The sequence below is a fragment of the Amblyomma maculatum genome, chromosome 4 (genome assembly GCF_055883805.1).
Source record: "Amblyomma maculatum isolate TAMU_Amacu chromosome 4, ASM5588380v1, whole genome shotgun sequence".
In the NCBI taxonomy this organism is placed as follows: Eukaryota; Metazoa; Arthropoda; class Arachnida; order Ixodida; family Ixodidae; genus Amblyomma; species Amblyomma maculatum.
In genome coordinates, this window is record NC_139347.1 from 130,724,609 (window position 1) to 130,751,520 (window position 26,912).

The window sequence follows — 26,912 nt, forward strand, 5'->3', positions numbered from 1 at the left end:
TTGCTGTTCGTAGGGGATTCGGATCATTCGCGCTTCCGGCTTTCCGGTAGTGCACTCATGTATTGCGGTGCAGTAGGTCTTCACCTCGACGAGTCGATGTGCAGCTCGCCGCAGTAGCAGAGAAGGCCTCTCGTAGATTCGGCATATCTTCTGCCACGGCTCTGAGGTAGAATTTGAAGGAAGAATTTAACTAGAAACAGCCTGTTTCCTCTGTCTGCATGTGAGGAACGAGCATAATGCCATTTCACGTACAGCGTATATACATACTTTGGACTGCCGAATGTTCTGCACGGCGAGGTGTGTGTGTTGTTCCGGTGATATATCTTCGGAGGTCGATGCAGGACCTAAGACAGCGTAAATGCTAGGAATAGCTCGCTTGCGGCCAGATCGAGGTGATGGTTTAGTGCGAAGCGAAAGCTGCTCGTGAATGTGCGTATCTCGATGCCAGCTGCATGGTGGAGGTGCAGTACTCCGCACGATGCTTGCCGTACACAATCCTGAGTGAAGACCGTGATCTATGTTAGAACGGATGAACTCTTAGTAGCACCTCATCGAGAGTCGCGGCTAGCTGACATCATAGAGGATAAGATTCATTCCCGCGTAGCAAGCGGAATGTGGCTATACGCGTTCGACGTGCATATAACCATGATCCTGTATATCGACGTCCACCGTATCTTTAGGAGAATCGAATGGGTATGTCGGACGTACCTTTAGACACTTTGTTTTCATAATCAATGAATGCTATGTATAAGGGCTGGTTATATTCTGAGCATTTATCTATCTCCTGGTTGATGGTATGGATATGATCTACAGTAGAGTACCTTTTCTGAAAACCTGCTTGATCTCTTGCTTAATTGAAGTCTAAGGTCGTCCAGATTCAAATAGCAATTACCTTAAACACCTTATACATAACAGGTAGTAAGCTGATCGGTCTTATTTTTCAATGAATGAAGATAATGTTAGCATTCTTCCATGATTCCGGTACCATTGATGACACTAGGCATTTTGTATATAAAGCGGCCAGTTTCCCTAGCTCGATATCCCTCTCGTCCTTCAACAAATCTGTAGTTAACTGATCCTCCCCAGCTGCCTTCCACCTTTTCATAGTTTCTAAAGCTTTCTTAACCTCGTCCTTCACCACTGGCGGAACGTCTGGCTGCTTTTCACAACTGCCTATCTTGTTATTTTCCTCACTACTTTGGGTACTTAGACTATCCTGTCCATATTCGTAATGACATTGCCTGCCTTGTCCCTTTTCGCATGCATCTGATTTTTCATCATCAGCCAGACTATATCCACTGCAGGGTGAAGGACTCCTCCATATTGCTCCAATTAACCTGGTCCTGTGCTAGCTGTATCCACTTGACCCCTGCGAACTTCTTAACCTCATCTGCCCACCTACTTTCTGCCGCCCCCTGCTACGCTTCCCTTCCCTTGGACTCCAGTTTGTTACCCTCAGCGACCATCAGTTATCCTCTCTTCGCACTATGTGTCATGCCCATTTCTTCTTCTTGATTTCCACTAGAATGTCAGTAACTTGAGTTATTCTCTAACCCACCCTGCACGCTTCTTATCTCTTAAAGTCACCCCTACTATTTTTCGTTCCATAGCCCTCTGCTTTGTCCTCAAATTAAATAGAACCCTTATCGTTAGCATGCTCTGATTTTTGCCTATGCTTAATTTCCTATTCACCACTTCAAGGCTGCCGCCGTTTTTAAAAGCATGCTCAATTTTCCCCATGCTATACTTGCTTATGCCGGCCACTTTACGTTTATTGATTAGCTTTGATATCTCTGCCAGCTGTATCCTGTCAGTTAAGTTGGAATCCTTCATACTTTGGCACTTCTTAATCAAATCTTTTGTCTCCTTAGACAGCTTACCGGTATCCTCTCTAACCATCCTACCGTCTACTTCTACCACGCACTCAAGTAATGATATCTCTGAAATTATTGTTGATTGCATCTAGGCTAAGGTCGTCATCTTCAGTTAAAGCTGAATATCCATTCTGTAGCGAGATCCTGAATTATTCTTCCCTCCCCCTCACTGCTAATTCGCTGATGGACTTCTTTCTTACTTATGTTTCGTTCCCTCTTAGGATCGATCTAGACTAACTTGAGACCTTACCATCCCGTGGTCACTGCATCACACCTTTCTGATTACCTCTGCAACCTGAACATTGCTGGGGTCAGAAGTTATTATGAAGTCAATTTCATTTTTAGCCTCCCCGTTAGGGTTCTTCTATGTCCACTTTCGGTTCTTCCGTTTGCTGAATAAGGTATTCATGATTCTTATGTTGTTGCACTCTGCAAACTCAACAAGTAACTCCCCACTGCTATTGCTAGAACCAATGTCATAGTCACCCACTCCCTGGTCTACAGCCTGCTTTTCCCTGCCTTGGCACTAAGGTCACCCATTAGTAAAGTATACGGCATCTTTACTTTCCTCATTGCCAATTCTACATCTTCGTAGGAGCTTTCGACTGCCTGATTATGATGAATACATGTAGGAACATAGGCCTGTACAACCTTCAGTTTATACAGCTTAAGCTTAATTATGATGCCTGCCACCCTCTCACAAATGCTACAGAATTCTTTTTTATTACTTTATTACTGGCTATATCTTTTAGACAAGGAATCCTACTCCTAGTTCTAGTCTCTCCGGTAAACCTCGATAACATGTCCCCCCTTCATTATAGTAGTATATGCCTCATTAGGCCTCCTAACCCCACTAAGCCCTATCAAATCCCATTTCATAGTCTCTAATTCCTCTAACAGTACTGCTAAACTAGCCTCACTAGGATCAGGTTCCAATGACTGCCTGTCCGGAGCCAGAGATTCTTAGCACCTTTTGCTGCGTTTTAGGTCTGACCGCCGCTGTGGTCAGTTGCTTCGCAGCCGCTGGGGACCGAGGGCTGGGGGTTTGTTAGAGCATTAATGGAACAATGTGGCCAATTACTAAACCAAGGTGGCCAAATCGTGTCCTGGAGAGGGAACGCGTTCTTGGAGTAGTTTACCGGATAGGTCGATCGCAAAAGTTGTTTGTGAAATTCTATCTTCACCCAGATGTTTTTTTTTTTTAGAAGAATGACAGGACACGAAATGGGGGTGCTGCTGCTCAGGCCGAAGCCACTGCTGCACAGCGGAATGAAAATAAGAGCAGGCGGCGGGCCAAGAAAAGTGAAGAACAGCGTGCCGAGCAGTTGGAAAAGAGATGTATGAGTGACGCAGCAAGGCGGGCACGTTTTACTGCTGAGAAGAACAGTGGATGAGGTTAACCGTTTATGAAAAGTAGACTTTGACATTCGGGTGAGTGGCTATGCTACTCGTGAGTTTCAGCCTGGCTTCCCAGATAATCCATTTGAAAGTGTGTGTAGTGGGCCAACTACGGCAAGGAACCACAAGCTAAGCCATGGCACTGCCGAACCTTTTCGCTTTTGATATCCAGGCTTAGCCAAGCTAAGCCACCACCACTTTTTTTTCCTTTTTTTTTTTAATCTGGTGGGGAATTTTATGGCACTGGGATTCGAACCACGGTCATCCAGCACACGAGGTGGATGTTTACCGCTGCGGGCAAAAGCAAACGGAGCATGCTATTTGCTTCTAAATTTTTTCACGCAATGCATAATTGAAACTGGCGATCGTGGTATGTCCGAACCGGTATTAGACGCCAGTGCCCTTTTACTTAGACAAATATAGTTTTGTTATCTCCAGTGCAGAAGACGTGATTTTAATTTGAATGGAAAAGTGTGGTCCATTAACTTATGTCCGCACCTGTACCTCTACATACCGCTGCAATTGGATGCAATTCTCATGCAATCGAAGAATAAAAGCAGTTGCAGAGCGAATACTCCTTGTGAAGCTGTCTGAATAGCTACGCCTAAACCAGAGAATTCGACCTCAAATCTGCTCAGCACAACAGATTTCATTCCAGTGATCTGTCGTCTCCCAATTCGTTGCAGACAACAGTTTCCCCAAACTGGGAATCTTACATTGGAAAATTTCAACAACAAAAATTATGGAGACACTTAAGCTTCGCCTTTAAGGAAATAGCATGATAGCATAGGCTACCACCCAACATATAAAGCCCCTTTTAACCAAGCCCCCTTTTACCCAAGCCATGTGAACAAGCCCGCGTGGGCTAGGGGTAGCATATCTGACTCAGAATGCAAGAGTCTTGACAGGCTGATTCCAATATCACCCTCCCATATGAAAGGAGAGGCCGCAGTTAGCAGCTCCTGCCAAACGTAACGTCAGGCAAGCCTATGTCCAGTCAGTGCGCGGTCATGTCAGCTGCCAGCAGCTACCACCTACTAGCACCATACTCGTGGTTTTTTCCTCACAACGCCGAAGCCAATGTCGACAATGCCGACACCGGATTTCCTGGTGAATGAGGTATTTAACGCTATCGTGTTAAAATTATGTCCCAGAGACTTGTAGTTCAAATGGAACCAGCCCCTTCAATCTCCCCCGCCTAACAGTGAACAATAAATCTGGCCCTGGGTCAAGCACGAGAGCATCTTTGATGAATGGATACAGTTCCATTTACTTGTGACATTAATTGCACAGATCAGATCAGGCTAGTTTTGAACATGACAACAGTCCACTGCACAATGAAAGCAGCAGAATTTGAAAGCATCCACTAGGTCCCAGAGACAACGCTTGTGGGCAAGTACAGAACCAATATGCGTAAGCGTGCATCATCAGCAGCCTGACTATACCTACTGCAGGGCGAAAGCCTCTTCTATATTCCTACAATTAACCCGGTCCCGTGCTAGCTGCATCTACCTGACCCCTGTGAACTTCCTAACCTCATCCGCCCACCTAACTTTCTGCCGCACCTTGCTATGCTGTGCTTCCCTGGAATAAAATTGGCTATCCTAAGCGACCATAGGTTATCCTCTCTACGCACTACATGTACTGCCCATTTCTTCTTGATTTCCACTAGAATGTCAGTAACTTGGAGTTATTTCTCTGACCCACTCTGCACGCTTCCTATCTCTTAGCGTTACCCCTACAATTTTTCGTTCCTTAGCCTTCTGTGTTGTCCTCAACTTAAGTAGAACCCTCTTCGTTAGCCTCCATGTTTCAGCCCCATAGGTAAGTACAGGTGTTACATATCTCAGGTATTCGACTGCAACCTATCAATACAATCAAAATTCAATCTGTCCTCTGTATCCCTCTAAGCCCTGGCTGTGGAGGCTCAAAGGCTAAGGAAAACATCTACAAAGCTCCAGTTCCATATTACAATGACAGCTATGCAACCATGGTGCACAAATCTGCTCTCAATCTGGTAAATGATGGTCCAAATTTAGGGATGACACAAGTTCACAAAATTCCCCAGCCAAACTGAACTCTGTAAAATGTGCACAATTTCATTCACTCCCTAGCTACTACAGAATGTACGAACACGAGCGCATTGGGCACTAAATGCTGTCTGCACCTCACACAAGTCACAATCGTCAGTTGCACTGCGTGTAGTATGAATAGTAAGCCACAGCTGAGCTGCTGCGAACAAATACCGTCAATATATATGAAATTAATTTGCTTTGTATGATATAAAGTTTCGAATGACACAAACATTTTCATAACATCGTGACAGTTGTATCGTTGAAATTCTGCTGTGAAAGCAGTGGCATCCTCGCCTGTCAGGAGAGCTAAGCCATTGCGGTTTCTTTTAAAAGCTGGCCAGTATACACGTCAACATGCCCTTCAACTCTTGTGCTGCAATTGCCTCGGTGACTGCCCACGCCACCTTGCCAGCGTCATTCGATGACGACAGGGCAATGTCTTTAAGGCTTCCCTTGGTGATGCTAACATGATCGAACTCTCTCTCTGGCAGAGCTCATCACATTGACTCCTGTTCAATGCAAGATGCCTGCCAAATTGGTTGCTTGTACTCCTTTGCCATCATAATCCCTGCCATCTGCGCAAGTCGCAACTTCCTCACCAAATACAAAATCAAGCCAGCCTCACTCGCACAAGTCGCCACAATACCGACTCACTCATGACAATGGCCTACAGTTTCCCACAACTCTCAAAAAAAAAAAAAAAAAAGAAAGGAACGTGCATTCAAACAGTTTTCATATAAGCATGTGTTAGCAGTCACAATCTCTTCGTTTTCTGCCATTATTTTTGCAGACATCAGTGGGAACGACCATAAGATCAAAATATTTCTATTTTACATTTGCATAAATGCAATGCGAGGGGAAGCTTGATTGCTTGAGGGAAATTTAAAATACTACGATATAACGCAGTCTCAAACTACTCGGACCAATCGTAGCTGAAAGTGTACAAAGAAAATGCAAACGGCTTGCGAAAATGCGTGTGCATCAGATGCATGAATATTATTTTAGAGGCAATGCTTCAGAACCATACACCACACTGTCCTGCATCTGTTTGTCCTTTTTTGCTAGTCTACTCAATTCTCTCCAGTGCTCTCTCTTTGTCAACAACCCACACCAGCTTCTTTTTTGTATCAGCAGTCAACTTTTCTTTGGCACTTGGATGCTTCACTCTTTGCCCCACGATAATTGAAAAGTTGGCTTGTCCTACCAGCTCTTGAGCCCTATGGCGCAGGTCGCTTTAGCTATGCTGAAAAGTTCAGAAAATAAAGAAAGCAAAGGGTTCATGCTATTAGTTCCAATAATGCAAGGTGCATTCTGCACCACTCTTTGGGGCCCCAGGTGAATTTTGAGGAATGTTTTCTACTCGCGAGTTTTAATATTCTCAGCCACAGAAAGTTAAGAGCCTTACTCATGACAACTAAGAAAACAGATTGTTCTAGCAGAAGAAATGTGGGTGGGAACTGTCACCTCAAGGCATCGATGCCTGGTCATCAAGCAATGCAGGAGGATGGCTGCATGGCTCATATGCTGGTAGTGTCCCGGAACCCTGGGAATTGCACCGGTCGCCAACTTTCCAGGCTTGGTCTCGTACACCTCTATGCCCAGGTGAACAAACCACTCGTTGAGTGGTGGGAGCAAGTCCAGGACCACAGGACAGGTGGCATGAAGGCTGGACCAGCACTGCGATCGGTCAGGTTGATACAGCAAGGCTCGTGAATACAGATCTGGCCTCTGCTGAACTGATATTCAGATTCAAAGCAATCACAATGTTTAAATATGCTGATCCTAGAACAAGAGCGATAATTACGCTCCCATGCACACCATTTTCACATTCTTGTTGACCACCACGGAGGCAGGAAAGAATGCAGGAGATCCTGACGTCGCATTTTTGGAAGCCAGAAATGAGGGCTCTGAGGTGCCCTTACTTCACATGTGCTGCAAGGAGGTCAAGGAACAGCTGATTTTCTATCTTTTTCCATGCAGAGCGTGGTACCTACTCCAGAGAAAAACATTTGCATCAAACCAGAAAGAAAGAAGGTGCTATGGGGTCCACCTATTGCATCCATTGGTACAGGTCATGCATACCAGTAAAAGAGTGAAGCGCAACTTTCAGCATATAACTATACTTCATCTGTTCTGTATGTACCAAAGTCACAGCATTCACCCTGGCCTCCTTCACAGTTCTGTATACAGGCCCTGTGATGATTATTGTATCTTCACCAATGCATTATTTTCGAACAGGCTTGCAACGCTGACAGCAGAGGAACCCCAGAAGCAATGTATGGCAAAAGATATTTGCTCCAAACCTTTCAACTACCTGCAGAGTCCCCAGTCATACGCTATGAAAAGGCAGAAAATTTCACATTTCACTCAGCGTCCACAACTGTGTCCACACAGTGAAAAGGACGACTAGCGCTGCAGTTTCATAGACCGCTTAATGTGATAGGAGGCTGTCGAGAGACACGCTTCTCGACTATCGACACGAGAAACTCGCCTACATTACCAAAAAACCATGCAGCAAAAATTACAGATGCTGAATCAAGCACATCAATGTAGTAACGAGTACCTCAATTCCTTTGTGCCTGGCCCAATGGCATGCCTGGGAGCAGCCAAGCGGCACACTCACTTCTGCTGCTTCAGCTAAACCCAGCGTGATTCAAGTACTCTATAAAATGAAATATGCAGAGCAGGTAACATTGGTCCACCACTTTCCCCAAATGGTCCTCACCGCTTTCGTACCCAGCAGAAGGCAACCCCAGCACCAATTTGTCCACTGCTGGCAATACGCACTATTTTACAGCAGGTGATTGTGACACTTGCGTCACCATATGTGGAAAGAATGCTATTAGAAAAATTAGTACTTTGCATGCCCCCTTGTTTACACTGGGCATTAACAATCAATAAACAGCTTGCAATATAGTTTAGGAGAACACCCCACAAATTCTAAGAAAAAATACCGTCGACAGACTGGATTTACACTGGCTGCTCAGTGCACAAGAGTTAGCAGACAGCAGGTGCACCAATCACATCGCAATTTGTTCTTTTTAGCTTTGAGATCAGGCTAATAGGGTAGTTGTTGAACGGGTACAATGCTCATCCCCTCACCAGAAATTGTCCCTGGCTTATTATCAGTACATAAAAAGTGAAAAAAGAGCTGAAATAAATATATGTATGAAATTCCACTAAATTCTGAAAGTCACGCATTTTTCCATGCTCCTTCCAAGTCTGGCAGATTATAGAAGGAAGTGGATGTGTCTCAATCACATAAAATTTATTTTAAAAAATCGAGGATGTAAAAGTAGTGTGCTTTTGAGACGCATATGGCAAGAAAATTGTCTAGTCACTTCTCGCATAAGATTGCTGTTCCAGCACTGCCTACGCTAACCCTAAACTGTGGCCGTTGTGGAAGCAAAACTTCAGTGCAAAGCAAACTATGCGTACTGACAAAAAAAATTTGGCTGTGGCTAAAGGTACGTCGGACGGACCCGATCAATGGTCTTAAAGGTACGTCTGACGGACCCGGTGCGTTTTTCTTCGGGATACGACGGACGGATCCGGGAAATATTTTTCAGAAGTACGGCGGACGGACCTGATCGGTAGGGTTCTTCCGACGAACCCAACGCATTTTTCTCCGATATGGGCCTTGAGATCCGTCGGGAAAGCCGGACGGATCCGAGATCCCCAGATGTGGTTGTAGCAACAACATGGTAGCCATATGTAGCCAAATCGAAGTTCGCATGAGATGTACGTGCGAGGTGCAAGCAGCATGTACTACATACTGCATGCGTGAAATGTGAAATTACAAAGAATAGTACAGTGGCAAGAATAGTGCCTAGAATGGGTGATACACTACGTGATGGCATGATGATAGGTTTATGTGAGTTGGACCGCGGCAGGGTGGCAAGCACGACCAGAGCGCAAGTGCATGTAATAGCGGTGTTGACGGCCAGCCCGCGGCCCGCACGCCCGCTCATTTGGTCCTCGTTATGTGGATTAAAGTCTACGACAGTCGTTATGTAGTGATGTAGTTTTCATTCTTCACAGTTTCCTCACTTCCATCTGTGATGAGATGTGTCACGTAACGCATTGCTTTCTGCTCGCATTGAAGTTTGGTGCTGCAAGATCTACGTAGTACATATACAAGTGGCGCTGAAAAAGCTGGGTGCCGCCGGCGTGTCTCTAGCCCAAGCATCGCATCATTCGTGTTTGTTGGAGGTGTGGTTTGTGCTTACCGTGAGATGCTGTGATGTACGGATTACGTCCTACTAGAGTGCTGTGTGAGACTACGAAGAGTGCTGTGATGAGTGTGCCGATGTCCGGACGGACATCAGTGTGTCCGTTTATGATCGGCGATGTTGCACGTGCATGTCAGTGTTTATTAGGTGCAGTGGTAATTATTTACAAGCGCTGTGCAACAATCAGACGAAAATAAGTCATCGAAAATTTGTTAGCCTGCACTACAGAGCTCATAACTCGGAAAATGGGAATGCACATGATGCAGTTTTCGAATGTTGGAGTGGACCGAAAAATAAGTGCCCAGCCCCCACCGCCGGGATGCGCATTACTACAGGTGAAATGGTTCAGGTTTCTGTAAAATAGCTGCCTGGCACAGCACCTTCCTAAATGTTCAGGCTTTGTACTATTGTTGAAGGCCACGTTATCATTAATAAAGGAACGAATATGCTTTGTGTGTTAATGACTAGTGCTTTTTCAACATATGTTAATTTTTTTTTTTTCGTTTTTCCTTAGTTTCCTTTGCTTTTCATGCTAGACAAACACAAATAGTACACTTTTAAACTTGTCAGTCTAAAGATGAACATGAATATCTGCCATGCATGTGACAGCTTTAATGCTAGAAAGGTTGACGTGTATAGCATGTACATAGACGCTGCGACATCTTAGTGGCACGTTCGGCTACTTGCCCCAAGTCGTGATGTTTAATGCCAGTGATGGCAGTCGCACTTTGGTGCAGGTGAAATGCAAATGCTTCTGTTTCCTGCAAGATGTCAACGCAAAGTACAAAGCCCGGGCAGTCAAATTAGTCTGGAGCTCTCCACTGCAGTATTCCTCATAGCTACATATGTCACCTTAGGATGTGAAACCCTACATGCCACAGGTAGGCTGCATTGTTTTTTAGATTTTGTAACATCTCATCTATGTTTTGCAACATTTGGCTAATTTTATTCTCAAACAGTTGTTAAAGATGAAACCGAAGCAGTTCTTGGCACGATTTCCTGCTTGGATTATATTTGCTAACTGCAGTTCTTTGAAACTTTCATCAATGCTGGACAGTTCAAATAGCAGGCAGTTGAACTACAGAAATGATGTGGATCGTGCATTTCAGTTCTGAAAAATGGAAAGTAACGGTCCCCTCCTTGCATGCATAGGTGCCCTTAGACAAATACATACTCGGGTGTGTGATTGTGACGCATATCAAAGGTCAACAGAAGGCCATGTGGAGCCAGTGTGATATTCTTCATGAAGGCTAAAGTAAAATTGTACAACAGCTGCTGTACCATGCAGAAAAAAATTGATCATTTAGTGTACGATTAACTGACCATGAATAGCATCTTACTCAGAGTATGATGTGATATATATCTGGTTTAGCATCCCAAAACAACTACGGCTATGAGGAACACGACAGTTGAGGGCTCCGGTATAATTTCGACCACCTGGGGTTCTTTTACATGCACTGACACCGCACGGTGCATGACGGCCTATTGTTTCGCCTCTATTGAAATGCTCCTGCTCTGGCTGGAACCAAATCTGCATCTTTGGGTTCAGCAGCCAAGCACTCTAACTACTAAGCCAGCACAACGGGGCCAAGTATCAAAATGCATGCCATTACATTTCCTTCTAGCCTGTGGTTTTCTTCACAGAACTAATGTATACAAGGAAAAGTAAATAGCAAGAAAACACTAGTTTTATTGCACATTATATTCACATTTCAGCAAACATTCTCTAAGAAAAAAATTCCCATAATGTTTGCATGGAAACCATGAACATCTTACAAAACAAAACAATGCACTTACTCCACTCCAATTATTAATGGGCAAGGTTGCATCTATGCTACTACACTGCACTTATCACAAAACCACAAGCCCCATCTGCTTTGACCAATCACTTGATGAAACTAACGTAGACAGATGTCGCACACCACAGACTGGTCGTCTCGCAACATATCTCTGCATATGTTGCATTTCAATTTCATGCCTTTCCACTTAGCTTCAACTGTTGCCAGCATTACTAGTCACCCATCTTTTCTGAAATTCCTTTTTATGCTGTTGGGATCAGCATCCTTGTTAACGATGGTCTCTAGAATTTTTGATGCTATCATTTTCACATCTCCCTCATCTGGAAGAACGAAGGAAATGACAAGCTTTGAGCAGAAAAAAAAATTAGGGAGACTCCTAGTCTCCACCTGTAAGGGTATGGTGTGCCAGCATTAATGGTTCTTGTCTGCAGATCCCACGGTGGATTCCAGTTAATTTACATGCCCTTTGCTACAAACATAATTACTAATTCCTTAATTCATGTCTCTGTTATCTCAGATATACTCATTAGCATACGGTCGTAGGCTGCCCTGTTAGGTGATAGACAACCTGGCATAGACCTCTGTAAGCTTCAACCTTTCTTAATTGGAGCTGAAACGTCCCAGAACATATTTGTATTGCATTGTATTGTGTTGTGTTTTATGGCGCATAAGCAACTCAGGCTATCATGTGCCAAGCACAAGGTATATTAATTTTTTTTTTTTTTTAGAAGGAATGAAGTGTTAAGATATCATAGCTTGTTCAGGAAAGATGTTTCTTCTAAGAAACTAAAAACACATGAAATGTCTACAATTGCATTCTCTCCTAGGAGAAGTGATGGATGGAATGCTATCTGTTCGGTGTAAAATTGAGTGAAATGCTTTTTCCGTAGCTTTTAGAGTTTTTTACATGAAATTAAAATGTGGTTTATCGTCAGTCCATGTCCACAGTCTTCACATATGGGTTCATCTTCTTTTTTGAGAATGAAACTATGAGTAAGATGTGTGTGTCCTATTCGAAGGCGACATAATATTACCTCCATGAAGCATTTCTGGTGACTGCATGACTTCCATTCTTCGACAACTGGTTTCACGACGTGTAGTTTGTTGTTTATTTCATTTTTCCATGAGGCTTGCCATTTTTCCCTGAGCTTTTTTTTGTATGAATTTCAAAACATCTTTGCGTGGTACATTTACCTTTTCTATTTTTGCTTTTCGGGCAGCTGCTGCACATTCGTCAGCTGTCTCGTTACCTACGATTCCGACATGGCTAAGTACCCAGCAGAATTTAATTTTGTAACCTCGTGTTTCGGCTGATGTTATACAATGTATTATTTTTCCCACTAAAGGTTCTGTTGCATTTTTAGAGTGTAATGCTGTAATTAAGCTGAGGGAGTCAGTGTAGATTATACTCTTTTCAATATTGCATTTTATTATTTTTTCCACAGCTATGGATATGGCATAACTTTCTGCAGTGAACACTGATGCACAATTGGGCAACCTAACTGTTTTCTGGCGATTGTTTTCTAAGACACCACTACCAACATATGAGGTCGTTTTAGAACCATCGATATAAAATGTATTGTGGTCTTTGTATTTTTCCTCTAATGTCAGGAATTCTTGTAATATGTGTTCGTGTGGAGTTTGTTGTTTGTCAAACTGTGTTAAAGTAAGGTCGCATACACAGGGAAATTTATACCAAGGGGGTAATGGATCAGGGCATTGTGCAGTGTCGGGGAGTGTATCGAGTATTTTTATTTCTTCGCACATCTGTTCAAAGCGGAGGAGGAGGGGTCTGACTGCTTGCGGTTTGTTGTTAAACAGGGTTCTGGACGGGCACTTTGTTACTATGGGGTAGCAGAGGTGTGTTGGTAGCGAACGGATCCTAAGAATGTATGAACAAGTTAGCATGGTTCTTCTGTCCTCAAGAGATGGTTCGTTGGTTTCTACATACAGACTTCGCACAGGCGACGTCCTGTATGCCCCTGTCGAAAGACGCAGACCTAGGTTGTGGACTGGGTCTAGTCGTTTTAGGTATGAGGGTCTTGCGGAACCGTAGACTATGCAACCGTAGTCCAAGCTCGAACGTACAACTGAACGATAAATCTGCAGAAGGCATGTCCTGTCGGATCCCCAGCGTTTACGTGACAGCACTTTAAGTATATTTAAAGATTGGGAGGCTTTCTTTTTAAGGGTGTTTATGTGGGGGAGGAAAGTAAGCTTTCTGTCGAAAGTAATGCCTAGAAAATTATGTTCGTGTTTTACTGGGAGAGCAATGTCATTGAGGTAAACTGCAGGGTCCACTTGCAAACCTCGTCTAAGCGAGAGTAAAACGGCTATTGATTTCTGTGCAGAGAACCTGAAACCATTTCTATCTGCCCATGTCGCTAGTTTATTCACTGTTAATTGAATTTGTCTCTCACACGTTGATACATTAGAGGATGTACATGCTATTTGTAGGTCATCGACATAGACTGAATGCATGATGGTCGTTGGGATTATTTTTACTATGGAGTTCATTTTTACTACCAACAGCGTGGTACTCAAGATGCACCCCTGAGGGACACCATTCTCCTGAGTGAAACGTTTTGACAGAGTAGCACCGAGACGAACTTGGAAAGAACGGTCGGACAAAAACTCTTTCAAGCATTTTTACATTCTGCCGCGGATGCCAAGGTCTCCCAGGTCACGTAGGATTCCATACCTCCACGTCGTGTCATAAGCTTTTTCTAAATCAAAAAATACGGCAAGGCAGTGTTGTCTGCGTATAAATGCTTCTCGTACCGTATTTTCCAAGCGCACAAGATGATCAGTTGTCGAACATCCTTTTCTAAATCCACATTGGCGGGTGTTGAGAAGTTTGCGAGATTCAAGTGTAAACATGAGCCTGATATTTAGAACACTTTCAAACGATTTAGCGATACAACTCGTTAGTGCTATGGGCCTATAACTGCTTGGGGATGTTGGCGGCTTTCCATGTTTCAGTAACGGAACAATAATGGCTTTCTTCCAGGCCTGCGGTATTTCTCCTGACATCCATACCTTGTTAAAAATTTTAAGAGTGCTTCAACTGAGGATTCAGAAAGACTGGCTAGCATTTGATAGTGTATTTCATCTGGGCCTGGTGCTGTACGTTTGCCGGAAGAGAGAACTGTGTTTATTTCTTGTAGTGTAAGGGACTGTTGTATGATTCGTGAACGCTGCCAGTAGTAGGTAATTTCTGTCTTTCTGCTTGGCTTTTATACTTTAAAAATGATTCTGAATAATGTGATGAGCTAGATACCATGAAAAAATGTTCACCTAAAATGTCCACTTGCTCTTGAATGCTTGTCTGGGTATTTGGGTCTGTAAGGAGAGGAACTGTAAACGGGGAGTACTTGCCATTTAATTTATTTACTTGTGCCCACATATCCTTGGATGTTATATGACTGTTTATAGAAGAGATGTAATGCTGCCATGAAGCTTTTTCAGCCGTACGACGTACACAGCGTGCTTTAGCTCTAGCCTTTTTAAAAATTAGGAGATTTTCTTGTGTGGGGTACCTGCGAAATATACTCCACGCCTTATTTTGTTTTTTCTTTGCCTCCCTGCAGTCTTTTGTCCACTGCCCCAGAAAGAAGAGTTGGCGTTAAAATCGCCAACTACTACGCATGGATCTGGCAGTTGGCTGAAAAGGTCTTCGATATCATGGATTGTTATTTTTAAGTGTGGCTCTATATAAATACTGCAAATTGTGATTGTTTTATACGTGATAAGTGTGGCAGCTACTGCTTCTAGCCGAGTTTTGAGCCTGTGTTCACGAGCTGCAATATTGTTTTTAACTATGATGGCAACACCGCCCGAGAGCCTGCATGCCTGCTCTCGATCACGGCGGAAGACTTTGTATTTTTTAAGAATATTCACATGTAGAGGACTCAGGTTTGTTTCCTGCAGACATAAGACCACAGGTGAATATGTTGCTAAAATGTCTTTTATGTCGCTTAAGTTATTAAGCAGTCCCCTGCAATTCCAGTTTATTACAAAAGCCATATTAAGCTATACGAGTAAAATAGAGACTACGTTGTTTTTGGCCCCGTGATTCGGGCCTTGTCCTTTTTTGCACGCTCTAAGGAGTCCCGCCGTCTTTCACATGATGGCACAGGACTACCCTGTGTTGTCGTGTCCATCGCGTCCTCAGACATGCTGGATGACCGCGGACAACACACCGGAACGCTTGAAGTAGGCCTCCCCGTGTGAGAAGAGGCCTTGGGCCCCGCAGACCTGGAAGGTCGCGAAGCCTGCTTTGGGGATGGTGGAGCAGCGCCAGCTGCAGCCACCGTGGGCGCAGATGGCTCCACACCAGGGTCACTACCCGTGACCTGGGCGGGTGCCGAAGCACGCTGTGACGCTGCGCCCTGTTGCGTCACAACGGACTAAGTTGGGCTTTGGACCAATGAAAGTCGCTTTCTCGCCTCTCCTCGCATGTTGGGCAGGATCTTGAGTATGCTGGGTGGTTGCCCTCACAGTTTACGCAAAGGTTTGGTTCAGTTTGGCAGTTGTCAGTGGCATGTTCATTTGAGGCACATTTTGTGCAGGTGAGTCGGCCTCGGCAGCTCTGGGAGCTGTGGCCATATCTCTGGCAGTTATAACAGCGACGTGGGTTAGGTATGTACAGTCTGAGTTGCAGCTTTGTGTATCCTACTTCAACGGAGTCGGGAAGGGTGCTCAGCGCAAATGTCAAGACGATGTGCTTAGTTTGGATCTCTTTGTTGTCTCGCCTGATCTTGATTCGATAAACGTTGATGACATTTTGGTCCTTGAGTCCTTCGAGCAATTCTTCGGTCAGAAACTTGAGGTCATTATCTGAAATGACCCCACGAACTGTATTGAGTGAGCGGTGTGGTGAGATTGTGACAGGGACGTCACCGAATGATGTAACAGCTGCTAGCTTTTCGCACTGGTGGTTGTACAGCACTTCTCTTAGGTCACCATTTGGTAGCTTTTTGACTTTGTAGCCTGGACCTATTGTGTCTGTGAGAGTCTTTGTCACAAGGAACGGTGAGACTTGACGGGCAGTTTTTTCTGCTTGTTCAGAGTGAATGACATGAAAGCGGAGGAAGCTGTTTACAGTTTTAGTGAAAAACTTGTTCGTCACATCGGTGCACCCTCTCTTGGCGGGAGGGCGATCAGTTGCAGAAATGGAAGAAGCCATAAAATTTATTTTATTGTTCGGTTATGGTACCAGCCACCCACCATGGAGTCCAACAAGGGGACGGGACAGGTGCCTAAAAAAAGCCCTGCCCACGCCAGCTGTATACCTTAACTATAACCTAATATGGCTCAACTCAGGGTAGTCAGCCACACAAGGTTAACCCTCGCCGCCGGGAAGTAAGGAAAAAACCAAGAAGAGAGTAGAGGACAGGAGAGTTGTAGGATAGATGACAGGAAAGTGAAAGATGGAGGGGAGGACAGGAAAAGGCGACTGCCGATTTCCCCCGGGTGGGTCAGCCCGGAGGTGCCGTCTATGGGAAGCGTGGGCCAAAGTGGTGTGTTGCCTCCGCCGAGGGGCCTTAACGGTCCGAACACTCGGCATCGGCTCAACCACCAGGATCCCCTTTTCCCCCCAGAACATATTTCAAATATAACTTTGTAAGCTTGACTTAACAACTCCTGCCATGTCGTGTGGCCTCGTGACATTTGGTTCGTGGCACTTTTGGCTTGTGCACAGGGATCATCTGTTAAGTACTGGTTAACATGCATGAAAAATACATTTTCACACAAACTGGTGGCAAATGGTCAAGTGGTGCACTGCAGATTCTGAAATGTATACCTATATGCATGCAAGGATCTCATCATCACATAACATGATCAAGAGTTCTATCAGTACCTGTAGTTACATAGCATTTCAATGCCCATTAAAGGACCACCTCCGACAATGGTTGTTACCACAAGACCTGTTCTAACAGCGTACTGACACCATTCCACTGAGTGATGGACATGTATATGCATACCCTAGATAGCTCATGATTGTGGATCTCATTTATTTCTATGACTTCCAAGGAGTTCCTGTCATCAGAAACCCTACACTTTATGAAATCGGGACAGCTGTCTTGAAATGTGACTAAAAGAAATAACCAGGTTACCTTGCCGCAATGCTAAATTACTGAGGGTGAATATGCTGCATGAAGATACCAAGAAGCTTGTACTAAGAAAAGTGAGAGTGAAATGGCAGGATTTTTGAAACATTGAAATAAACTACAAACTATACTTGTCAAACCTGTCATCGAGGAATGGAAATCATGCAGTCATCAAAAATACAGCATGGAGGACATTTTAAGTCATCTTCACAAAACACATACCTACACCTCACACGCAGCTTCATACTTATAAAAGAGGACAAACCAATATGCAAGGAGTGTGGAGATGAACTAACAATAAACCATATCTTACACGTGCGCCAGAGTCGAGAAAATAAGAGGAAACATTTTGTACAATTTTGCAACAGATCCCTTTCCATCCCAGCATGATCCTAGGAGAGACGTGCAAATTTCCTGCATTTTTGGTTTCCTAAAATGTTCCTAAACAAGCTACATCCTAAAGAACATTTTAGTCATTACACACAAAATAAATACATTAAACCTTGTTCTTGGTGCATGGCAGCATTAGTCGCTTATGCACCATAAAAATCAACACAAATGCTGTAAGGTATACCTTGGTTAGCTATGTTATATGAGACAAGCTTTCGGTCTGGTGTGGTCCTTATTCACGTGAAAGCACTGTCATGAGGGTCTATGTCCCAGCGATCGGAAAGTGACCTATTCCAATAATTTTACAAACTGAAGGCGATTCTACAGATTTCTAAAGACTGGAGTGCTCAACTGTTTTATCAACGTTCGCCTGCTTTGACAGCCTGGAATGAAACTGTTGAAGAGAATACATTTTTGAACATGCAACGCATTTCTGAAGGCGTTGCTTTCATTTACGGGGCCCACAAAAAGCAGCTGAATGTGAAACGCCGCCTAGGTAGGCTTTCTAGCTAGACAGCGGTGTAGCGTGGAAAATCACTCCGCCGGTCCATCGCTGGCGCCGCTGACTTGACAGGCGAACTGTTCAAACTTATAGCTACTGACCACACCTGAAACACTGAATTGCGCATGATCAAGGCAGAATTTCTCTAACACTGAGCACTGGTAGCTATCGATTTCGCGCTCAATATTGTGAAAATTTGTCCTCTCTTCGATCATTGATACGTCCACGGTTGAACATTTATGCGCCTCGGGGTAGGCCAGCCGTTGGAACATGGATGCGTGGTTGTAGCAACTATCACTTGCATGGCGCACTCTGCAAAATTCCAAGAGTCAGCTTCTGCAACAAAATGTGCAGCGCAGATTTTCTACCGCGTACCTAAGTCCGGCGATGCATGCATATCGATCCCGATCGTTTCGAAGCTGCGCGGCCGTTCAGTCGGGTCACGCTAACCTCGAGCATGCGGGGGTTTAAACTACATGTACGCAAAATTCAACGACAAGAAAAAGATGCAGGCTAAGCACTTTAGTCTAGTCTTCCCCTAAATACTAAAGAACATTGCTGTTCACAGGGAATTCGGATCACTCGCGCTTCCGGCTTTCCGGTTGTGCACTCTTGCTGTGCGGTGCAGTAGGTCTTCGCCTCGACGAGTCGATGTGCAGCTCGCCGCAATAGCAGCACAGGCCTCTAGTAGATTCGGCATGTCTTCTGCCACGGCTCTGAGGTAGAATTTAAACGAAGAATTTAGCCAGAAACATCCTGTTTCCTCTGTCTGCGTGTGAGGAACGAGCATAATGCCATTTCATATACATACTTTGGACTGCCGAATGTTCTGCAGGGCGAGGTGCGTGTGTGTTGTGCCGGCGCTAGATCTTCGGTCAATGCAGGACCTAAGACAGCGTAAATGCTAGGAATAGCTCGCTCGCATTACGGGCAGATCGAGGTGATAGTTTAGTGCGAAGCGAAAGCTGCTCGTGAATGTGCGTATCTCGATGCCAGCTGGTGGAGCTGGTGCAGTACGTAGCATCGCCTGCAGCTATGTGCGTGACAGCGATGCTTGCCGTACACAACCCTAACTGAAGACCGTGATCAATGTTAGAACGGATGCACTCTTCATAGCACCTCATCGAGAGTCGCGGCTAGCTGATATCATAGAGGATAAGATTCATTCACGCGCAGCAAGCTAGCAAGCGGAATGTGGCCGCGTTCGACGTGCATATAGCCATGAGCCTGTATATCGACGTCCACCGTATCTTTATGAGAATCGAATGGATACGTCGAACGTACCTTTAGACACTTTGAAAAAATTTACAATGCCTTACCGCAGTGCAGTGAAGTGGAAGAAGGATACGAGTCTGGGTAAATGGGGAGCGAAGCATGCGCAGCTCCACGGCCAGCCTGGCAGCTGAGGGCCTCTTGGGAAGAAGGTTGGCTAAGTAGGCTGCGTATGCAGAGACGGTCTTCCACTCGGTGGGGGCAGCCATCTTGCTGTCAACATCAGATTTCAGACACCACAACACAAGCCCAAAGTTAGCAGCAGGATTCGATGCCAGAGGAATCTAGTTATAGAATTTTCAACAATTTAAAGCAAAGCTGTTTGGGTGAACCATAACTGCAAGTTGTTTCATTGCTCTGCTAGCAACCACATGTTTAAGAAGGCAGCTCCTTAAGTGCATTTAAATCAGTAAATTTCTTCCCTTTTTGAGACCAAATTGATCAGGCTGCACTGATCAAGCTGAAATAATCGATTTCAAGAGGATTACACACACTGAAACACTTAATCGTCTATCAGACAGTATACTTTTATATCATAACAAAGAATTCAGAAGAGTTATTCTGCAATGAACCACAAACTTACTCAAATCAAAATTGCTAGCATCATCAAACTATGCATGAGATGAAAATTATCACCTCACTGAAATATATATAACCAATGTTCTGCAATTGGTGAATTCAAAGAGTACACAACCCACAAATGAGAAAATACCACAACAGCAGCAGCACTCTTATAGCAATGGCCGGTCAAAAAGCACTTTTCTGATCACAAAACTCTTATAGCTATGCGAAAAAAGCTTTAGCTTTAAAAACGCTTACAGCTAACAAGACAGCTGAGCAATGAGGTGCACGCACTAGGCACAATGGAGTAAAGCAGTTGGGCTTACCTGAACAAAAAAGTATTACGCTCGGGCACACCTTTACGAGTACAATGCAGGATCTTGGTCCAACGTCCGCAATGAACGCCTTTGCCCAGGTCGGCTACATGCTGCATGCAGGTTCAACCGCTGACAGCGAAAAACCATAAGGGAACCGCTCTGGGCAAGAAACGAGCGCTGTCACAGCGATTTAATTATCGCCTAGGTAAAAACGCGATGAGTGGCACGATGAACAAAAACGTTGGCTTTGAATTCGCGCGGTCTAGCGCAGCGGCCTGCAACAGTTAAAAGACTTAAAAAAACATTTCCCTCGTGACTTCAGCCACCCGGTGATTAATTTTCGCTAAAATACCGATAGATGCATTCGGCACTGCTTGTGACAGCGTTGAATAACGACGAACCACAACAAAAGCACGCTGCACGCCTCGATACCACATGTACTATGAGAGAAAGGCGGGAGTTGAAACGCAAACTACCGCACACATGGAGCAAGGAAAAAAACCGAGGCCGTGATATAGTGCTAAATGGATGATGGATGGATGATAGTGGCTCTGCCCTTTGTATCGGACGGCAACTTGCGCCGCCTAGCCAAAAAATTAAAAGAAATATATTTCTCTTCCCCGCGAAATGCATGGGAGCGAGGGGCCGCTTTTGCGATGACGGAGGCGCCGCAGCGCAGAGGGCGCCACCAGCAAGTGGTGTGTCCATAGAGTTCCTCACACTAACTAGAGGGAAAGCTGAGGGCGCTGCACTTCAGCCACCATGGGCGCGCTAAGAATCATGGGCCGGTGTGCTACTTGTTGCGGGACAGTCGGTGTTTCTCGGGTACGTGGAGTGGCGTTACTGCGATGTTTCTTTTTCGTCATCATCATCATCTGAAGGTGCGTACATAGACCGCGAAAGCAATAGTAGCGAAGGCGCAAAAGCACACGTCGCCAATAAATGGTTTCTGTTTCCCGAAATTCCACTAAAAACTTCCTTAAGTGATGGCGCAACGATAAATATTTTCATAACATTTTTTTTATTTCAAAGTTTGCCTATTAAGTGCGAAATATTGGTATTTGTGCTGCTCAAAACTAAGCCAATAGGAGAAAGAGCCATCGCTTATATTGGATAAATATCACACTGACATGCTGTTTCTCTCTCTCTTTACAATTTATAGTCACAATATTCAATCTTAGGGCATTATTTATGGTAGAACAACGTTTATCTTTGCATTAGTTTTGGCCAAAAGTTGTAGTTCTGCACTCGGTAGCTCACCGGCCCATGATGCTTTGAGCGCCCATGGTGGCTGAACTGGCCGTCTGGAAACTCCATGTAAACGCCCATAGACAGCAGCACAGCTTTCCCTCTAGGTAAGAGTAAGAAACTCTATGGGTGTGTCAGCCGTCCGGGCGCCCACGTATGCGCGCTGTCCGGCGGGGCAAATACCGCGCGGACTGTACGTTCTTGTTTGCTTATGCGTCGTCTCGAGCTGTTCGCAACAAGATTTTACAAATATGCCGGTTAACGGCGCTCAGTACTGTTAGCAATCACCTAATTTATCTTTCATTTTGGCCGTCGGCAACACCTCGGGGAAGTAACATGACAGGAGTTGGCTCCGAAGAAAACAGCTTGGAGAGGGCCCGCGTACGACTCGCACAGAACGCTTCACTCGCCGTACAGCCACGGCCGCTGTACAGCTTGCTTTAGTATTCCTAAAGCATCTAATTCACGCCCAGAAATGTAGTCATTTTGAAAAGAGGGCTGTGTGGAGGCAGGATGTATGAAGAAGTGAAACCTACAACACGTGCGTTCGAGCGCTGACTAAAACTGGTCACAGTAACCCTATTATCAAAACAGTCCAAAATGGTATATTCCGTTGTTTTTCACGCCAACTATGCCGACCACAGTACGTCACTGAAGCCACAAGAGAAGTCGGCATTCAGTTGGAATGAATTAAATGTGGACTACCCCGCATGGAGGCAGGATATATAGTAAAGTAAGGACATGAAAAACGAACGATACCACGCCAACTGTCTACTGAATAACATAACGGAACACAGTGGATCAGGAAAGGTGGAAGAAGTGGGAGTTAAAGGCTTCACAGGAAAATAAAAAAAAACGTGTCGCCTACCAGGGAGGGAGGAAGGGGTTGGTGGAAGGCACGCAGCGCCGTGAAAAGAGCGACCGCGAATGTGAACAAAGGTTCAGAATTTTCGTGCGGCACGGCAAACGCATGACGAAGAATGCAGGCAGCTGAAGACGAAGAAAAATGGAGATATATTAAAAACAAAAAAAAAAGAGGAAACAACCGAGCATAAGAACCAAATGAAGGCCCGGGAAGAGGAAAGCAGTGCCCAAACAGGTTGCAATCGAACGCGTATAAAGATATAAGCGTCGAAATTTAAGAGACAACAGTTTTTGAAACTGTACACTATTCTAAGAACACACCATTTTCTTTTCTCTCCATAAGCTGAAACATCGTTGTAACGGGTAGCTTTATAAATACCCAGAGATATGCGCTATACTTAAAACATTTAATCTCAATGCGTTATAGTTTAACAATGACCTAATTGTTCCAGAAAATATTTCCATTTTAGGGTGCGCAAGCCACCGGTAATATGCAAGTCATTGCCTCCAGAAGATCGCTCTAGTCCTGTTTTATGTACATACAAAAAAAAATGAATAGCTTTGAAAAAGAAATAACGACGGAAAATAGAGGACGCAGAGACTATAGGGTACGCTTAATTCGCTTCCGCTAGATCATTCTTCTGCGAAAGAGAGGTTGTGAGGCCGGCATGGTTTCTTACCACGAACAAAAATAGCGTCATAGGTTCGAAGCTAGGTCGCAATTTACTCAAAAATTTGGCTCGGATGCACGGTCCTTTTCGACTGCTTTGCACTTCAGATATTGCAAACTTCCTGTAAAATGTGAAGGTTCAAAAAGTTTACCTACTTGGAGCACCAGAAAAGCTCCCACTTGAAGCAATGAAATTTAATGTGTTTTTGCGGCTTCGCTCTTTGCGAAGTAAGCGAATCACGACAAGAGTTCCCAAAGGGAAAATAATTAAAATCTCTTGGAAGTATTTCACGTGTAATATCAATCTTGTTAACAATTATAGTCTGGTTAGTACTGCAAAGAGCACTTGCGGTAAGTAGCCCGATTATATATAGTCCGGTAAGCAGTAGTTGCAAGTATATCCAGTCGATTACTCATATTTCCCCCATACCACACACTCAAAGAATAAACACGCATTATGTCCGCATTTGATTTCGGCATTATATTAGTTGCTTGCGTATTAGGTGCTCGTCATCTTTTTCGCATTTTTCCGCTTTCTCTCGGTGCGCGCTAAGAACTGCATCATCATACCTGCCAATTCGACGCGCAATTATCAGTGTTTTTATTTTTGTTTATTTGCTCTGTACCGTTTGATGCCAGTAAAGCGTCCGCACTCAAGTGCCCACTATGTGACGGGTACGTATGTGACGGGTTTAATTTTTCATATTTTATTTCAAGTAATGCCCCAGCTGTACTTGACTTTTTGTTTTTTTTCATCTAAGCAGCTGGTTCACCCTTTGGTTAGTGGCACGCAAACAAATGTCCGCGATATACGGTAATTGTTAATCACGAACAAAGAATAAATGCTTGAGTCGCGTATACCTTTTTTTTTTTTTTGCCGGTAAATACCACAGTGCTTTAAATTAGTACGGTAGTGAATAAATGTGTTTGCTCGCACACTGTATTTGTAATTTCTATAAGCGGTGATTAGGGCACATAAAGAACACCGATTAAAGAGATATATTACAGATTACTGACGATATAAGATAAACGTTGTTATGTATCAACAAGCGCAAACTGCAAAATGTAAGCAGGTGTTCGTAAATAAGGTTTGTAAAAAATAAGTGTTCCTAAAGAGGCCTTACGAAGCACAAGCTTAGATTCGCATGTACACTGTTTTTCTCCGCGTGTTAATAGCGCTCCTGGGCAGCAGCCTTTATTTCCCTACGGGAAGAACGAATGCAAAACACCATGCTTCATTTCAAACATTAAGTACAAATTGCTCATCTGGACGATTTGTAACTGTCCGCAGGAAGAAATGTTGAGAGTTTCAGATAGCGATTCAAACATCGCGCGCTGCTCCGAAGGACTACCCAAGCGCGCACGATGTCTCCCGATAGACGTAAAAGAATGGCAGGGATCAGTTTAAGCACCTGGAATAAGTAGCCTCTTTATTATTTATCACACTAATTGCGTAGCGTCTGAAAATCGCTCCAAAGAGAACTGCAACCCTCCTCTGTACCCCCGCTATCCCGCGGCCGCTACGCGCCGAGCGGCGAACGTGGCACCCCTGTTGCACGTCGCGCCCTCTCGCGGGAGTCGGTTCTTGTCATCGCTAAAGTGGCCCGCTCTCCGGCGCCGGTCGTCACACTGCCCAATATTCTAGAGCACTATAGCCGTGACGTCACTTTTCGCGACGCCGAGAAAGAGATTGGTAAAGAGCGAACACTCCCATAGGGCCCAGCAAACGTTTGGCCCAGCTATGGTGGCTAGAAGGCCCAGCGGCCTATTTGACTTGAGTGCACGAAGCGGCCGGCGGCAACTACTTCCTCTCTTGCTGAAAGGCGCGTGATTTGAATGCTAGCAATGCGCTGCGCCTTCCCTGCCCTTTTGGCGCATTATTTCGGTTTTACACGGTCTGCTAGAGTTCCTTTATGTTCAGTATGCATAACATGAAAAATAGATTCCCAGTTCTCTAAACTCGCCATCAACGCCGCTGCGCCACGGCCTTTGCAAAACAGTATCGCAGAAAAGACGCCAAGTGCTTTGTGAAATGAACATTTTGCTGCATATAAAACACACAAGAGACGCCACCGATGTTAGACGGACACATTGACAAAACTTGGCACACATTAGGCGATGTGCAAAATACAGAAAAATAAAAATACATAAGGCGAGAAACAGCACTTAGGTAGAGACAAAAAATAGCATAACGCTGATTTCCGAATTATGGGAAATGATATGTAACAAAACAGGCATTATACATAAACTACACAATCCCAGTCGCGGCTACCTTAGCAAGGGTAACTTGTATTGTTCAGGGCAGAGAGAAGTACTGACGCTTGGGGTAAGGCCACGCCGTTCACTCGTCCATCTGCTGTGCTTCGGCTGCAGTCCGTGGGTCCATTCAATGCTGTCGGAAAAAGAATTAATATGATGCAGAAGGTTGCAATGAAATGTAAGGCCACTGCACCGCGCACACATCTGTGCATGTGGGTGCGTACTGAAGACTTTGTGAGCAGCAGTTATGGTTCAGAACAGAAAGCTGTGATTCATAAAATTGATACAAAAGCTACTCTTGCAACGTAGAGGTCAGGAAATGCAGGCTAACCGAACCTATCTGAAAATGCATTTCTACAGTGGGTGAAATAACAGCCACTATAAACTAACAATATTCCTCAAGAGCACTGAACAGCTGAAGCAATGAAGCTTGCTGCATAATTAAAAATTTCTCCCTTTAAATGTTGTCCCGTGAAATGCAACGCGACACCACGCAAGACTAGCCGTTCGCAAAACCGCGGGCGGCGGGCACGCCATGTTGGCTTGCCCTTCATAGGCGACTTTGTGAAGCGCAGACCACCGTGCTGAGCTAAACTGCCCAAAATGCCTCGCAGTTAGACAAGAAAAACATTTCACACCTTGCGGTTGCCCTGATAAACGCGACGCCACGCAAAACTAGCCTTTCGCAAAATCGCCATGTCACGTCACCGCGGCGGTCAGCACGCCTTGTCATGTCCGTTAGCTTGCCCTTCACGCGCGATCTTTGTGAAGCGCAGTCGCCGCCGTACTGAGGTAAACTGCCTAAAATACTGCACAGTTTGACAAGAAAGTCAAGAATTAAACGTTTCTCACTTTACCGTTGCTCTGCTAAACGCGACACTTAGCAAAACTAGCCGTTCGGCAAACTGCGTCAGCATGGCCGCACCGGCCGGCGAATACGCCATTTTGGCGCAACGGCGTGCCTTGGTGCCTTCACATGGCACTTTGTCAAGCGTGACGAGCTAAACTGTTCGAAATGAAGCTGTTTCGCGGGAACACAACATATTACACCTTGCCGTGGTTGGGAACCTCCGGAGTTACGGCGTAACGAACTGCGCCTGAACCGCCGGCGCGCCTGTTCACGAGCTGCGAAACTTATTGGCACCGGCCGGCATGGTCAGCGTAAACTGCTTGAAATGCAGCGTGGTTAAGCAAAAAACGTTGCTCACCTTGCCGTCGTTCCAAACCGCTGTCGTTCCGCGCAGCAGCCCACGGGAGGTCTGTGCCGCACCAGCGCGGCGAGGCACGAGCACACAGCCGCTCCCTTCGACAACTTCTTGTCGTCTGCTCCGGCGGCCC

General features: G+C 44.9%; 1 protein-coding gene across 2 annotated transcripts in view; it reads right to left on the minus strand.

Annotated features, from left to right (window-relative positions):
• Positions 1 to 26,912, minus strand: part of LOC146192588 (uncharacterized) — a 53,456-nt gene extending 26,544 nt beyond the window's left edge. Inside the window, exons 1-5 of one of the 2 annotated variants that reach the window (XM_084602485.1) lie at positions 26,783 to 26,912; positions 25,588 to 25,707; positions 20,543 to 20,662; positions 19,703 to 19,868; positions 6,812 to 7,024 (exon numbers count right to left, since the gene is read on the minus strand). In XM_084602485.1, coding sequence (XP_084458611.1) covers positions 6,812 to 7,024; positions 19,703 to 19,868; positions 20,543 to 20,649 — 486 coding nt within the window. In that variant the 5' untranslated portion in view covers positions 20,650 to 20,662; positions 25,588 to 25,707; positions 26,783 to 26,912. Of the gene's footprint in view, positions 1 to 6,811; positions 7,025 to 19,702; positions 19,869 to 20,542; positions 21,056 to 25,587; positions 25,708 to 26,782 lie in introns of those variants that run through there. The other variant, XM_084602484.1, reaches the window with a different exon arrangement.